The sequence below is a fragment of the Schistocerca cancellata genome, chromosome 9 (genome assembly GCF_023864275.1).
Source record: "Schistocerca cancellata isolate TAMUIC-IGC-003103 chromosome 9, iqSchCanc2.1, whole genome shotgun sequence".
Lineage (NCBI taxonomy): Eukaryota > Metazoa > Arthropoda > Insecta > Orthoptera > Acrididae > Schistocerca > Schistocerca cancellata.
In genome coordinates, this window is record NC_064634.1 from 89,147,646 (window position 1) to 89,163,680 (window position 16,035).

At 44.6% G+C, this 16,035-nt stretch overlaps 1 protein-coding gene across 1 annotated transcript in view; it reads left to right on the forward strand.

Moving 5' to 3' along the window:
• The first annotated feature begins 421 nt into the window (after window positions 1–421).
• Window positions 422–16,035, forward strand: part of LOC126100827 (cytochrome P450 6j1-like) — a 29,843-nt gene continuing 14,229 nt past the window's right edge. Inside the window, exons 1-4 of the mRNA XM_049911475.1 lie at window positions 422–468; window positions 7,660–8,075; window positions 11,982–12,106; window positions 14,017–14,276. Coding sequence (XP_049767432.1) covers window positions 7,687–8,075; window positions 11,982–12,106; window positions 14,017–14,276 — 774 coding nt within the window. The 5' untranslated portion in view covers window positions 422–468; window positions 7,660–7,686. The remainder of the gene's footprint in view (window positions 469–7,659; window positions 8,076–11,981; window positions 12,107–14,016; window positions 14,277–16,035) is intronic.

Here is a 16,035-nt window from a genome sequence, read left to right on the forward strand (position 1 = left end):
GGAGACTCGATTCATTTTTCAATAATAAATTTATGAAGATAGAGGATATCTGTCTCAGCCTGAAAACTGACTTTTCTCTTCTGGGACCGAATGAAGGATTTAAGACATAACTGGGTCTAAAAACGGGTGGTTCTAAGAGAACAAATAATAAAAGTATTCTGTTACGCTCCTTGAATCTAGTCCATAGCTCAACTGTCACATCTTATCAAGAGACATTTTATTAAATACTCGCTGCTGGTGGAAGCCCCAATATTGTTATCAGGGCAATGGCCTTTATCTCCATCTGCGATCTGCGACGCATATGCTGAAAAGCTTGGTCACTATTGGTTCAGAACACTTGGACACGCGAGCAGTATTACGTAACGCCCCAGGGGTGGGGTCCAAGGTTATCGGCTACCGCAGAATCGCACATAAGAGAAGGCCAGGGACTGCGAAAACACAGTCCGCTGCGAATCTCTGCTACTGGCGGTAAGTCAGCTCCAACAACTCTCTTCTTGTCTACACAGAATTCGCCATTAATACTTTTGTGTCTGACTGCAAGTGGCTCTATATTAATTCATATTATACCATACTCTGTTTACAATGCAAACGTAAATAATTTATCGACCTGTCATTCCTCTGTCATGACAATTCTATGTGTGTGTTACTCGAGCCACACCTGTATCCAGTGTTTAAAATACGGATATAAGTTTCACTGAATAATACACATGGTTCCGACTCGTCATTTGCCGGAAATGACACATAGTATCCATCTACGGTTCATTTTATATCTCAGTGCAATTTGTGGGTCTGCCACAATACGTCAAATCTTTAATGACTTTTCCAAGATCTTTCCAATTTCTGTATCCCGAAAATAATTGTAAAGGACGGAGGGAAATATGAATTCTATCTTATTTGCTTTATAGCTTTGTGTGTTGATCACCTTATCTTATTCCCTCACTTTCCGTGGGAACATTACGTAGCGGCTTCATTCCACCCTGTAACCGGCTGCTTGGGATTGTGTAAGTACGATTTAGCGATATGTGAATAGCCTATATGTTGACACTGTTATTATAGTGCTCTGGTTTTCTACTCGTCTTATGTTGTTGAAATCCTTAGGCAACAATAAGGTTCCCCCTGGTTAATTTAGGCATTTTTAGCGGTTGCAGGTAAAATAAAAAGAAATACTGGTTCGCTTAGCCGTGAATATGTTGTACTGAGGTACAAAGTGCTTCAGAGCAACATTTTAGCTTGACTTTATATGCATATTTTTTACACAAAAATGGTGTTCACCTCATGACAAAATATATATAGCTATTTATACATTTTTATTCGCTTCGTAGACTAAAGAGAAAATTCAAAATAATTTGTTGAAACGAGTTTGGTTAGCAACAGAAATAATTTCCGTAGCAGCTGAGGAAGAACAGCTACCAGTACTAATATCATAATTTCTACAAGACAGTGCCGTCAAACAATCGAACTTGGGGCCTGTTCTCTCTGCCCTTCTTGGTGTTAACTAAGTGTTCGGTGTTGTTTCAGTCCCACACGCTTCCACGGAGACAAATGTGTTTCGTAAGCATTCTTTTTCGTAGACAAGCGTAGGATTTCGTAGTATTCGGAACATAAATCGCAGACTATCACTGGTTTTTAAACCTGAACTCATAACCGTTCCGCTTCGCATCGCTGCACATATCTGTGCGATAGGAGTGATTATACGTAGTTGTGGTTTAGTGGCGTCTAGTCAAACGTTATGACATTATTCCGTTTCGTGGAGTGCGAAACGCTAGATTTCTCTGTACTGAGAATTAGTTAACAATTTTTGCACCAGGATTTGTAAAATTCTGATTCGATACTACATCAGTTTCCACTGGGTGACATGCTGACTCATAACTGTCTCATCTTCCGAATTATGTGAATCTGCGTTTAACTGTAACTGGTAATTGGTACAGCAATGGTCTCATCAGAATTCGCTGAGGCGGATGCGGAGTTACGTCTGTTTCTGTGGATGTACATGCCTGTAAAGATTCTTGGCTTCCCTCCGTGCGTGGTAACATGAGCCACCTACATAAGGAAAGCTCGGTAGTACATGCGTTGTTCGTCGTGAAGAAATACTTTTTGTTAAATTTACCTCATTTCGGCTTAGTTGAAAAATTCTACTGAACAGAGAGTTAAGTGATGTGGAGGGCAGTTTTTAAAAGAATTGTAATGAATGGTAGGCTCCATATGGTTCCCAAGTTGTGCAGCGACCGTAAACCATAAAATTCCAAATAAGCAGCAACCAGTCGCAAAATGATGTTTTCTTTATTTACTTTCGCAAATCGATTTTAACTGATTAACAGCCATCATCGGTGCTTTCAACGTATATGGTCCCTGAGTAGTAATACTATCTAAAGCACAGGTCAAACATAACTTTTGGTAATTTTACAATTGTAATGCTTTCCTTGTAGGATGGGAGAGTTCTATACGTTGTCAGTGCTCCTCCGAAGAAGTGCTGTTTAATCTATACTTAAGATTACTTATCAACCGATATGGGGTCCATATCGAACTTCGGTATCATTGGGGTTTGATCTCTGCTCATTCACATACTGATAACTAAGTCACTTTTGTTCGTAGTGATATAAGCATTGAATGGTCATAGCTTTCGTTGATTTTCGTTTGTGCAGGAATATTTGAAGCCAAAAACTATGCATGCATTTACATGTTTCCTTCTCGGTTTTTGTGCAGTATGTACAAGAGCTAAACGTAAATTGTTGTGCCACAGTACCCACAGAGTTTGATGAGATTCTTAAGACTTTTACTTACCCTTCATGATGATTTTGGTACAATAAGTAGTGAAAAATTTGGTATTTGCCTCTTGGACTGACCAAAAGTGTTCCACTTACAAGTTTGTGTGGTTTTCGTGCTTTTTTAATAACTATTCTAGGTTAGGTGTACTTTCTAGGTGATGCTCTATATCCTTTGTTCTCGGATTCCATGAGGGACTCCTGACATAATGAACGATCTCAGAACTTAATTGGGGAGAGCTTGCTTAGTTTGTTGCCGGAACTTGAGACGCAGTTCTACTACTGCACACTCGTACATGAGTTACGAAAGCACAGCAGCAAATTATACGTTACAGTTGTGTGAAATGATGCAGTTGTGTTACGTGCAAGCGTCAGCAGCCTTACTTACAAGTACAATGGCAAGACATCACACAAATATAATTTTGAATAAAAATTACGCTACAGAAATTGACATCACAGGACATTAATTTACGCTACAACGAGCTTGAGGCCTACATAAATAAATCAGAACCCAACGAGCACATCGGGCGACAACCTTCTCCTGCAATCGCAATCCAACGCTAGTATCACCGTTGTACGAAGGACAATCTACGAACTTGTGATTACGAGCCTTGTAGACATTAGCACGGCACAAATGAAGTGGGAACCTTGTTGTGTTGATGTATCCCGATTTTAACACATTAATTGTCTTGTGTTATTAATTTTTCATCTTATTCTCTAAAGGGGCTCACGGATTTCCATTTCTCACTGTTAAATATGGTGGTGTGTATGTAACGGAGTACTGTGTAGAGTGACGTACGATTTGTTAGTAGGAAATAATGAAATACAGCTATGATACACGTGGGTACTATAAATTGAAGACTTCACTAGGTTCTGGGACGAATTTCAACTCTACAGCGGAAAGCAAGCTGATTTGAAACAATGTGGCTGTTTATAACGTTGTGGCTGATGCCGGTTCGTACCTGGGGTTAGTCAACTGTTTCCAGAGTGAATTACCACTTTTCTTGTGAGTGTGTGCCGATTTAAAACTTTCAAATAGACTAAAACCACGCGGCGGTGCTGGGACTTGAGTTTCGAACTTTTGCAGATGTCTCAGAATCGGATCCCGGTTCGGAACATCGGCACAATCTACACGAAGGCTTCTGATCAGCGCACATTTAGCTGTCCAGATCCTGGCTAAGCTACACTATGTGATCAAAAGTGTCCGGACACATGGCTGAAAATGACTTAGAAGTTCGTGGTGCCCTTCATCGTTAATCCTAATATCCAATATGGTGTTAGCCCACCCTTAGACTTGATGACAGATTCCACTCTCGCAGGCGCATGTTCAATCTGGTGCGGGAAGGTTTCTCTGGGAATGGTAGCCCATTCTTGAAGGAGTGCTGCACTGAGCAGAGGTATCGATGTCGGTCGGTGACGCCTGGCGCGAAGTCGGCGTTCCAAAACATCCCATAGATATTCTATAGGATTCAGGCCAGGACTCTTTTCAGGCCAGGCTATTTCAGGGATGTTTTTGTCCTGTAACCGCTTCACCCCAGGCTAAGTATTATGATCAGGTGCTAGATCGTGTTGAAAGATGCAATCGCCATCCCCGAATTGCTCTTCAACAATGGGAAGCAAGAATGTGCTTAAAACATCAGTGTAGGCCTATGCTGTGGTAGTGCCATGAAAAACAACGAGGGGTGCAAGACCCCTACGTGAAAAACACGACCACACCCTAACACCACAGCCTCCGAATTTTACTGTTGGCACTATACACGCTGGCAGATGACGTTCACCGGGTACTCGCCATGTTCACACCCCGCCATCGCATCGCCACATTCTGTACCATGATTCGTCACTCCACACAACGTTTTTCCATTGCTAAATTGCCAAATGTTGCTAATTACACCAAGCGAGGCGTCGTTTGGCATTTACGGGTGTGATGTGTGGCTTATGAGCAGCCGCTCGACAATGAAATCCAAGTCTTCTTACCTCCCGCCTAACTGTCATAGTACTTGCAGTGGATCCTGATGCACTTTGGAATACCTGTGTGATGGTCTGGATAGGTGTCTGCCTGTTACACATTACGACCCTCTTCAACTGTCGGCGGTCTGTGTCAGTCAACAGACGAGATCGGCCTGTACGCTTTTGTGTTGTACGTGTCCCTTCACGTTTCCATTTCACTATTACATCGTAAACAGTGGACCTAGGGATGTTTAGGAGTGTGGAAATCGTATGACACAAGTGACATCCAAACACGTGACCACGTTAAAAGTCCGTGAATTCCGCGGAACACCCCTTTCTGCTATCTCACGATGTCAAATGACTACTGAGGTCGCTGATATGGAGTCCATGGCAGTAGGTGGCAGCACATTGCACATATGAAAAACGTATGTTTTTGTGGGTGTCAGGATACTTTAGATCACATTGTGTATTTCTGCACAATCTCCGTTCTTCTGGGAGTGGTGGTCCCGAAAGTTATGTAGGCGTACTTCTGTGAATTTCTTAAGGTAGGAGGTGAAGCGCTGGGCGAAGTGAAGCTTTGTTGGCCGGTTGTGAGTCATCCTTACCTAGATTAGCTGGTAGAGCAACATGCCGGAGAATTGCAAAGGTCATAGGTTCGAATCACGGTCCAGCATTGCATACAGTTCCCAGTAAATTTCCGCTTCGTCAATGTTTGCAGTACATAAGGATACCAAAATGACTGAATCTGTAATAACAACGTTAAAGAAAGAAACGCCCCGTGTTCTGTCCGACAGATAACATCAAATCAAAGGAATCATATGAAAATCAATACTTTCCCCATAGTTCCAAATGAAGCCCTTTCGCAAATGTCCCCATGTAATTATTGTGGAAGTTTAAGGGTTTCTGAATAAAAAAAGAATTTATCTAATATCAAATGTTTATCTGAGTGGCATTTAGACTTGCAATACAATGCGTTGGATATGTACACACGTATCAAACCATTAACAAGTAAGCAGATCGCTTGTTAGATGATACTGTAACCATTCGCATTATACAGGGTTATTACAAATGATTGAAGCGATTTCACAGCTCTACAATAACTTTATTATTTGAGATATTTTCACAATGCTTTGCACGCACATACAAAAACTCAAAAAGCTTTTTTAGGCATTCACAAATGTTCGATATGTGCCACTTTAGTGATTCGGCAGACATCAAGCCGATAATCATGTTCCCCCCCCCCCCCCCCCCCCACACTCGGCGCAGCATATCCCCATCAACGAGTTCGAAAGCATCGTTGATGCGAGCTCGCAGTTCTGGCACGTTTCTTGGTAGAGGAGATTTAAACACTGAATCTTTCACACAACTCCACAGAAAGAAATCGCATGGGGTTAAGTCGGGAGAGCGTGGAGGCCATGACATGAATTGCTGATCATGATCTCCACCACGACCGATCCATCGGTTTTCCAATCTCCTGTTTAAGAGATGCCAAACATCATGATGGAAGTGTGGTGGAGCACCATCCTGTTGACAGATGAAGTCGGCGCTGTCGGTCTCCAGTTGTGGCATGAGCCAATTTTCCGCGGGCTACGCGTGAATCTTGCCCGCACGCGTTCAACCGTTTCTTCGCTCACTGCAGGCCGACCCGTTGATTTCCCCTTACAGAGGCATCCAGAAGCTTTAAACTGCGCATACCATCGCCGAATGGAGTTAGCAGTTGGTGGATCTTTGTTGAACCTCGTCCTGAAGTGTCGTTGCACTGTTATGACTGACTGATGTGAGTGCATTTCAAGCACGACATACGCTTTCTCGGCTCGTGTCGCCATTTTGTCTCACTGCGCTCTCGAGCGCTCTGACGGCAGAAACCTGAAGTGCGGCTTCAGCCGAACAAAACTTTATGAGTTTTTCTACGTATCTGTAGTGTGTCGTGATCATATGTCAATGAATGGTGCTACAGTGAATTTATGAAATCGCTTCAATCATTTATAATAGCCCTGTATTTGTATGTGCTTCTAACCGTACAACTAAAGAGTTATCATGTTGCCATCGACAAAGTAGTTGGAATATTTCAAAATTTTGGAACGGTAACATAAAGGTTGAAGCTGAAATCAGTACCCAAACATGTTACTGACATCGGAAGGTCAACAACAATTTACATTAAGAATTGTTATTCTTGCAGCTTACGTAGCATCTACAAAGAGGAGGAAGGCAGCTGTATCGATTTCCCAACAACTTTCAACATTAGCTTTTGCTTTATATGCATTTAAATTTTAGTTACCCTTAATAATGTAAATTCACCGGCCAAATGAGATATTTTCGCATACTGCACTACGACAGTACAGAAAAAATGTGTGTATACAAGTAACTATTACTTCAGTCCAACAGGAAACTGTTTAGACTAACGAGACTTCATTAACAGATTAAACATTACGTTGAAATTTTTTTTCGCATAGTCTTAACTTCGAGTTTTACTTCAGGCTGTTATAAACATACATGAAATGTAGTCGCAGTTGCGAATACGGGACAACCATCACTGCTTAAAGGAGTCTCGACACCAAGTTGTACCAGGCCGGGACTCGAACCCAGATATTCCGCTGTGGGCGAGTGGTTACGTCAAATGCTTTGGCTATCCGTACATGACTTATGACCAAAGACCAACTTCCTGCACTCGTACACACATTCAGTAATTCCCGTACGGGGGAGGACATTTTAGTTGAAAGTCTCCGCCTCGTATCGGTGGATAAATACGATACTGCAGTGCTTGTGTTGTTAAGAAGAATGATGCATTGTTCGTTTGGACATGCATACATGCATGTCCGAAGGAACATTGCACAATTATTCTTAACAAGTACTGAATATCGTATAGTGTTAGGAATATCACTAAGACTAAAACGTACTTCTCTCAAATGTACTAAAGCTCCCGCTTAGCTACTATATCTTTGCTTGACAGGTATCGAAACTGGAAAGCATCTAAACCATGACGCTGATGACGGGCAGTTGGCTGCTGGACGCAGTCTTGCTGTTGGTACCCCTGCTGTACTGGTACATGACGCGGAACTTCGGCTACTGGAAAAAGCTGGGAATCCCTTACTGGAAGCCCACTCCCTTCGTAGGCAACATGGGCAGCGTGGTGCTCGGCCGGAAGCACATGGGGGAACCAGTGCTGGAGTGCTACCACATGGCTGGTGACGCCCGCTTCATGGGCATGTTCGCGTTCGACCAGCCGCTGCTGATGGTGAAGGACCCAGCGCTTGTGGGGCGCATAATGTCCACAGACTTCTCCACCTTCTACGCCACCAACGCGAAAATCGATCCTGTTGCCGACCCGGTCATTGGCATGTCGCTTTTTGGCCAACACGGTCCTGGGTGAGTTTCATCGAAAAATCTCTACTATGTTCATGTTGTCTCTAATACGGACTTGGTCGAGTGTCTGCATACTGCCAGCAATATAATACAGTCTCTAATTTTTAGAATGGTGTTAATATTAGGAGTAATACACAATCTGAAACCACAATCTTGTTTTTTTCTTTTTAAACTGAGCTGATTAAAAGAATGACAACAGCATTTGAGTATAGAGTGCACATCTGTCACAAGGCTATAGCAATTTGTAATGGGCTCCGTCACGTTGAAAGTACCTGCTTAAAAGAGTAGCATTTGGTTGTAGCACCCTTACATGATCAACGTTATCGTCGATGTTACGTTTACTTTCTTTTAAATCAAAGCCACTTGTTATATAACACTTCCAGGATTCAAAACGTTCAGTACTCGTAGACTGTTAGGGACAAGTAGCACACAAATTATAAAAAAAAGAAAAAAAACTTCTGTGTGCACGAACTGCAACTAAAATTTTACACTGAGTGAAAAAACATGGGTCAGCTTTTTGCAAATGTAGGGATATCGGTAGTATCGCGTACGCAAGGTATAAAAGAGCAACGTGTTGACGGAGCTGTCATTTGTACTCAGGTCATTCATGTGAAAAGGTTTCCGACGTGCTTATGGCCGATCGACGGGAGCTAACCGACCTTGAATGCGGAGCGGTAGTTAGAGCTAGGCGCAGGGGACAACATATTTCGGAAATCATAAGGGAAATCATTATTCCGACATCCACAGCGTCAAGACTGTGACGAGAACACAAAATTTCAGGCATTACCTTTCACCACCTGCAACGCAGTGTCCGACAGCTTTCACATAACGACCGATAGCAGCAGAGTTTGTATAGAATTCTCAGTGCTAACAGACAAGCAACACTGCATGAAGTAACTGCAGACCTCGATATGCGACATACAACGAACGTATCGGTTACGACAGTGTGGCGAAATCTGACGTTAGTGGGCTATGGCAGCAAAGGACTGACGAGAGTGCCTTTGCTAATACACTCCTGGAAATTGAAATAAGAACACCGTGAATTCATTGTCCCAGGAAGGGGAAACTTTATTGACACATTCCTGGGGTCATATACATCACATGATCACACTGACAGAACCACAGGCACATAGACACAAGCAACAGAGCATGCACAATGTCGGCACTAGTACAGTGTATATCCACCTTTCGCAGCAATGCAGGCTGCTATTCTCCCATAGAGACGATCGTAGAGATGCTGGATGTAGTCCTGTGGAACGGCTTGCCATGCCATTTCCACCTGGCGCCTCAGTTGGACCAGCGTTCGTGCTGGACGTGCAGACCGCGTGAGACGACGCTTCATCCAGTCCCAAACATGCTCAATGGGGGACAGATCCGGAGTTCTTGCTGGCCAGGGTAGTTGACTTACACCTTCTAGAGCACGTTGGGTGGCACGGGATACATGCGGACGTGCATTGTCCTGTTGGAACAGCAAGTTCCCTTGCCGGTCTAGGAATGGTAGAACGATGGGTTCGATGACGGTTTGGATGTACCGTGCACTATTCAGTGTCCCCTCGACGATCACCAGTGGTATACGGCGAGTGTAGGAGATCGCTCCCCACACCATGATGCCGGGTGTTGGCCCTGTGTGCCTCGGTTTTATGCAGTCCTGATTGTGGCGCTCACCTGCACGGCGCCAAACACGCATACGACCATCATTGGCACCAAGGCAGAAGCGACTCTCATCGCTGAAGACGACACGTCTCCATTCGTCCCTCCATTCACGCCGGTCGCGACACCACTGGAGGCGGGCTGCACGATGTTGGGACGTGAGCGGAAGACGGCCTAACGGTGTGCGGGACCGTAGCCCAGCTTCATGGAGACGGTTGCGAATGGTCCTCGCCGATACCCCAGGAGCAACAGTGTCCCTAATTTGCTGGGAAGTGGCGGTGCGGTCCCCTACGGCACTGCGTAGGATCCTACGGTCTTGGCGTGCATCCGTGCGTCGCTGCGGTCCGGTCCCAGGTCGACGGGCACGTGCACCTTCCGCCGACCACTGGCGACAACATCGATGTACTGTGGAGACCTCACGCCCCACGTGTTGAGCAATTCGGCGGTACGTCCACCCGGCCTCCCGCATGCCCACTATACGCCCTCGCTCAAAGTCCGTCAACTGCACATACGGTTCACGTCCACGCTGTCGCGGCATGCTACCAGTGTTAAAGACTGCGATGGAGCTCCGTATGCCACGGCAAACTGGCTGACACTGACGGCGGCGGTGCACAAATGCTGCGCAGCTAGCGCCATTCGACGGCCAACACCGCGGTTCCTGGTGTGTCCGCTGTGCCGTGCGAGTGGTCATTGCTTGTACAGCCCTCTCGCAGTGTCTGGAGCGAGTATGGTGGGTCTGACACACCGGTGTCAATGTGTTCTTTTTTCCATTTCCAGGAGTGTAGCTATACATCGCTTGCACAATCTCTCCTGCGCCCGTGACAATATCATTTGGACCCTAGACGACTCTAAAGCCGTGCCCTGGTAGGATGTATCGACTTCAGTTGGTAAGAGCTGATGGTAGGGCCCCAATATTGCCTAGACCCCACGAAGCCAAGCTGTCAAGAAGGCTCCGTGAAAGCTTGTAGTGGCTCCATAATTGTGTGGGCTGTGCTTACATGAAATGGATTGGGTCCTCCGGTCCAGCTGAGACGATCATTGAGTGGAAATAGTTACGTTCGGCCTCTCGGAGGTCATTAGCAGCCATTAATGGACTTCAAGTTCCCAAACAGCGATCGGATTTTTATGGATAACAATGCTCCATGTCACAGTGCTACAACTGCTCGCGATTAGTTTGAAGGATGTGATTCTTGAATTCCTCCCGGAGTATTTGATAATCAAAATATCCGCGGGTGTACTGCCGGTCTACAGTGTCCAACGGGCACAATATTTCGGCGATCATACATGTCGCCATCATCAGGTGAACTGACGGACTGAGCTCCTGTGTACGTGCCAGTACGAAGATCCGTACGCTGTGGCTGCTCAGAGGAAACTGGGTTCGGTCGCGGCGGCGGCCGATTTAAATACCCTCCGCCCGCGGCGCACTCCCTCCGCCGTCCGCGCCCCGCGCCAGGGTCGCGCGGTGGAACAGATGGCGACGGCATCTGAGATGACGTCGGTGTGATGGCTCTGTCCGCCGTGGTCATCACAACTATACGTTTGCTCGATTTACTCTTGATTAACCCAATCGCTGGTTCCCAAGCCTTGCTAAGATTATAGCCACAGTCACGGTTTATGAGGTCGTCATTGGTGCGAAATATTGTGCCCGTTGGACACTGTAGACCGGCAGTACACCCGTGGATATTTTGATTAGTTTGAAGGATATTCTGAGCATTTCGAGCGAATGACTTGGCTACCCATATCAGCGACAGGAATCCCATCGAACATTTATGGAACATAATCGAGAGATTGGTTCGTGCACTAAATCCCGCACCGGCAATACTTCCGTAGTCATGGACGGCTATAGAGGCACAACGGCTCCTTATTGCTGCAGGGGCCTTCGAGTTAGTCCATGCCACGTGGGGTTGCGGCACTAAGCCCGGAAAAAGGAGGTGCGACACGATACAGCAGGTATCCCATGAATTTTGCCACCATAGTATACCTTAAAGACAAATTATTATTATTATTTAATGTCTTTTTCACTTTAAAGCTCCGTGCTTTGAGACTGTCAACTGTAGTGAGCAATACTGTTAACTACCAGGTGTCTTTAAGAAGGAACTATGACTACCGTACTGCTGATACTAAATCAGTACTAGTTGCCCAATAAATACTTGTAGCTGCTTGTGCACATCTAAGTTCTTATCAGATATCTCTAGATTTTGAAATTATGTTGTTCTAGAAAAGCGTTTGGTAGTTTATACGATTTCTGTTTCTTTACAGATGGAAGAAATTACGTACTGTTCTAAGTCCAGCTTTCACTTCTGGCAAAATCAAGCTCATGTTTCATCTCGTAAATGAAGTTGGACAGAACCTGACTCGTCTTCTTGAAACCGAAGCCTCTAAAGGTAACGAACTTTTCTTTTCAGACTGAATAGTTAATACATTTCAAGCCAACAGAAGAAACTTTTGACGCATAATCGTCACTTTGTATTATGTTATTTCTTGTACTTCTTTAAAGATAGGTAAAAATTAGAGAAATCTCCAATAGCATTGTTATGAAGTTTCTGTCACAAGCTGTATTTTGTGGAAGTTTAGAAAGTGAACGCTTCCAAATTCTCCCTCCCCCCTTTGCTCCGAAGTGTTGTCATATCTACGGTGATAGTGCCGATATGTCTTACGAATAAATGACGATGGATTTTACCGCATATAGTAAATAGGTCACTTTAATAATTTAATATGTCAGCAAATTCAGAAACTGCCAATAATACACCTTCAAATGGTGGAAAAACAACAGGGTTGCCGACGACGCTACCTCTTCTCCCCACCCCTACCCCTTCCCTTTACCCCTACGGTGTAGGAGCTATATTGCAGTAAGCTATTTCACACAGGTTTTAATATAAAATTAAGTGGAACATCTACATAACAGTCATTCAATGGCAGTTTTCATTAGCAGCTGTAATGTACATAGCATAGTAATATCTTTATCCCCTGTTACTGACACCTCGCTGTAGCAGCCATTATTCTCAAATGTTCTACTGCAAACTTTTTTTTTTAATTAAATGGCAGAGGTGTAATAAAAGAGGCAATTTATAGCAAATGTAAAGGTTGGTTCAGGGAAGGTATCTTTTCGAACACGGACAGAGAACAAGTCATACAAACGAATCTACACACAGTGATTAGCGGAAACGTTATGATCACCTGTTTAATAACATTTTTGCCAGTCTTTGGGACGAAATCCATCACTGATTCTGCGTGCCAGTGTTCCTACAGTTTGTTGATAGGTTTGTGGACATATGTGGCGTTCTATGTTTATCCTCAGGTCATGTTCGCGTAAATGACAGGCCGCTGATTTGCGGATAGCGACCCATATGCCCATAGGATTTATATCAGGCGAATTTGGTCCCTGAGACATCAACGTGAGTTCACTACATTATCATCAAACGACTGTAGTACAGTTCTGGCTCCGAGATACTGACAGTTATACTGCATCACCACCGGGAAAGACGTCAAACGTGAAGAGCTGCAGGTGGTTCGCAGCTGTCAGAGTATCTTCGATTACTACCACAGGTCCCATGCAAGAGCAGAAGAATGTCTCCCGCAGTAAAATACTGCTCACACACCAGCCTGCCTCCGTGCGGCGCTGCACGTTTCGAGCCACTGTCCACATCGATGAAGGCGTTTGTGGAGACGACCCTCGACCTAGTGTTGCAGAAATGTGATTCACTCCAAGACCCGACACGTTTCCATTGATCGACAGTCGGATCCCAATCGCCCCATGCCCACTGCCGTCTTAATGATGACGTCATTATGTCAACACTTAAGGGTGGTGTGCTGAGAAGCTCCACGTTTAACAATGTACGATGAACGTTGTGTCCCGAAACACTTGTGCGGGCGCCAGCACTGTGCTCTTTCGTCAGAACTGCCACTGATCACCATCCAGCCTACTATACAGAGCAGACAAACCTCCGAACTCTACTATCCGTGAAGAGTCGTGGAAGTCCAACCATTTAGCCCCTAGCCCTCCTACCTCTTTCCATGGGTGCTCACGGGAACGTACAAGCAGTTTCACCATTTTCGAGATACTCGTTCACGGCTTCTGCATAATAATAACCCACCCTTCGTATTTATTCAGACATGTCATAATTTTTTCTATGAAGAACATAGTATTTTGCTGGAGGGTTGCCAGATAAGTGGATAATGATTAGTGATATGTGGTTAATTGTTGTAAGAACTCCATTTGTCGTCTAGCATGCAGCGTGCGTGTGAAGAAAACGTTATTTATATATATACTGTTTCTTTTCCACGTGTCCCTAAGGCAGCGCAGTCGAGCTCAAGGACGTCATGGCGCGATACACGACGGACGTGGTCTGCTCCATCTTCATGGGCGTCAACGCTGGCTCTCTGGAGGACCCCAACTCTCTGCTTCGAGTAAATTTACGGGATATCCTCAGAGAGAATCTGGTGGGACGGATGCTAACGACATTACTTTTCTTCGCTCCTAAGCTGATGTCCTTCCTCCATATCCGGGCTGGCAGCAAGAAAGTAGAGGACTACTTTGTGCAGAACACAGGAAAGGTTCGTACTTACACACTACCAGTTTACTTAAATAGGAGTATTTCCAGAAGGCAAAAACCTACATTTCTTTATTTCGGCATTTATCCTACTCTGATTTCGTCGTGCAAGAAACGCCACTTCTTACACTAAGCTGTTCATTTCTTTTAACAAGTCCTGTAATTCTTCCCTCCTTTCACTTTGAATTCATCTTCTGGACATTGTTTTCTTTTTTTGATTTTGACCGCTAGTTGTACGATGTAAAGGTTCATCATTAAGGGAGGAAGACTGTATCCCTGCGTTATGCCTCTTTGACTGAGAGCTGTATAACTGTCAGGCCTATGAAGCCATCTCGGCTCTTGCACGTATTGTGTATTGTACATCTTTCCATACATCGTAAACTTCTTTTTCGTTTTGATATTTTAAACATTTTGTGGAGGCAACCGCTTGCACACAACTTTTTTAAAAACACACTAAGCAGCTTTCGATACCTCTAACACTATCTTCAGCAGAATGATACATGAACTCACATAACAAATTTTAACTTTTAAATTTTCAGCAACAGTGATATATATATATATATATATATATATATATATATATATAAAATAACGTGTTCCACGAGTCAAGAATATGATCATATATATATATACAGGGTGTTTCAAAAATGACCGGTATATTTGAAACAGCAATAAAAACTAAACGAGCAGCGATAGAAATACACCGTTTGTTGCAATATGCTTGGGACAACAGTACATTTTCAGGCGGACAAACTTTCGAAATTACACTAGTTACAATTTTCAACAACAGATGGCGCTGCAAGTGATGTGAAAGATATAGAAGACAACGCAGTCTGTGGGTGCGCAATTCTGTACGCCGTCTTTCTGCTGTAAGCGTGTGCTGTTCACAACGTGCAAGTGTGCTGTAGACAACATGGTTTATTCCTTAGAACAGAGGATTTTTCTGGTGTTGGAATTCCACCGCCTAGAACACAGTGTTGTTGCAACAAGACGAAGTTTTCAACGGAGGTTTAATGTAACCAAAGGACCGAAAAGCGATACAATAAAGGATCTGTTTGAAAAATTTCAACGGACTGGGAACGTGACGTACGGCAACCACAGAGGGCAACGTGCAGCTAGTGCAGCAGGTGATCCAACAGCGGCCTCGGGTTTCCGTTCGCCGTGTTGCAGCTGCGGTCCAAATGACGCCAACGTCCACGTATCGTCTCATGCGCCAGAGTTTACACCTCTATCCATACAAAATTCAAACGCGGCAACCCCTCAGCGCCGCTACCATTGCTGCACGAGAGACATTCGCTAACGATATAGTGCACAGGATTGATGACGGCGATATGCATGTGGGCAGCATTTGGTTTACTGACGAAGCTTATTTTTACCTGGACGGCTTCGTCAATAAACAGAACTGGCGCATATGGGGAACCGAAAAGCCCCATGTTACAGTCCCATCGTCCCTGCATCCTCAAAAAGTACTGGTCTGGGCCGCCATTTCTTCCAAAGGAATCATTGGCCCATTTTTCAGATCCGAAACGATTACTGCATCACGCTATCTGGACATTTTTCGTGAATTTGTGGCGGTACAAACTGCCTTAGACGACACTGCGAACACCTCGTGGTTTATGCAAGATGGTGCCCGGCCACTTCGCACGGCCGACGTCTTTAATTTCCTGAATGAATATTTCGATGATCGTGTGATTGCTTTGGGCTATCCGAAACGTACAGGAGGCGGCGTGGATTGGCCTCCCTATTCGCCAGACATGAACCCC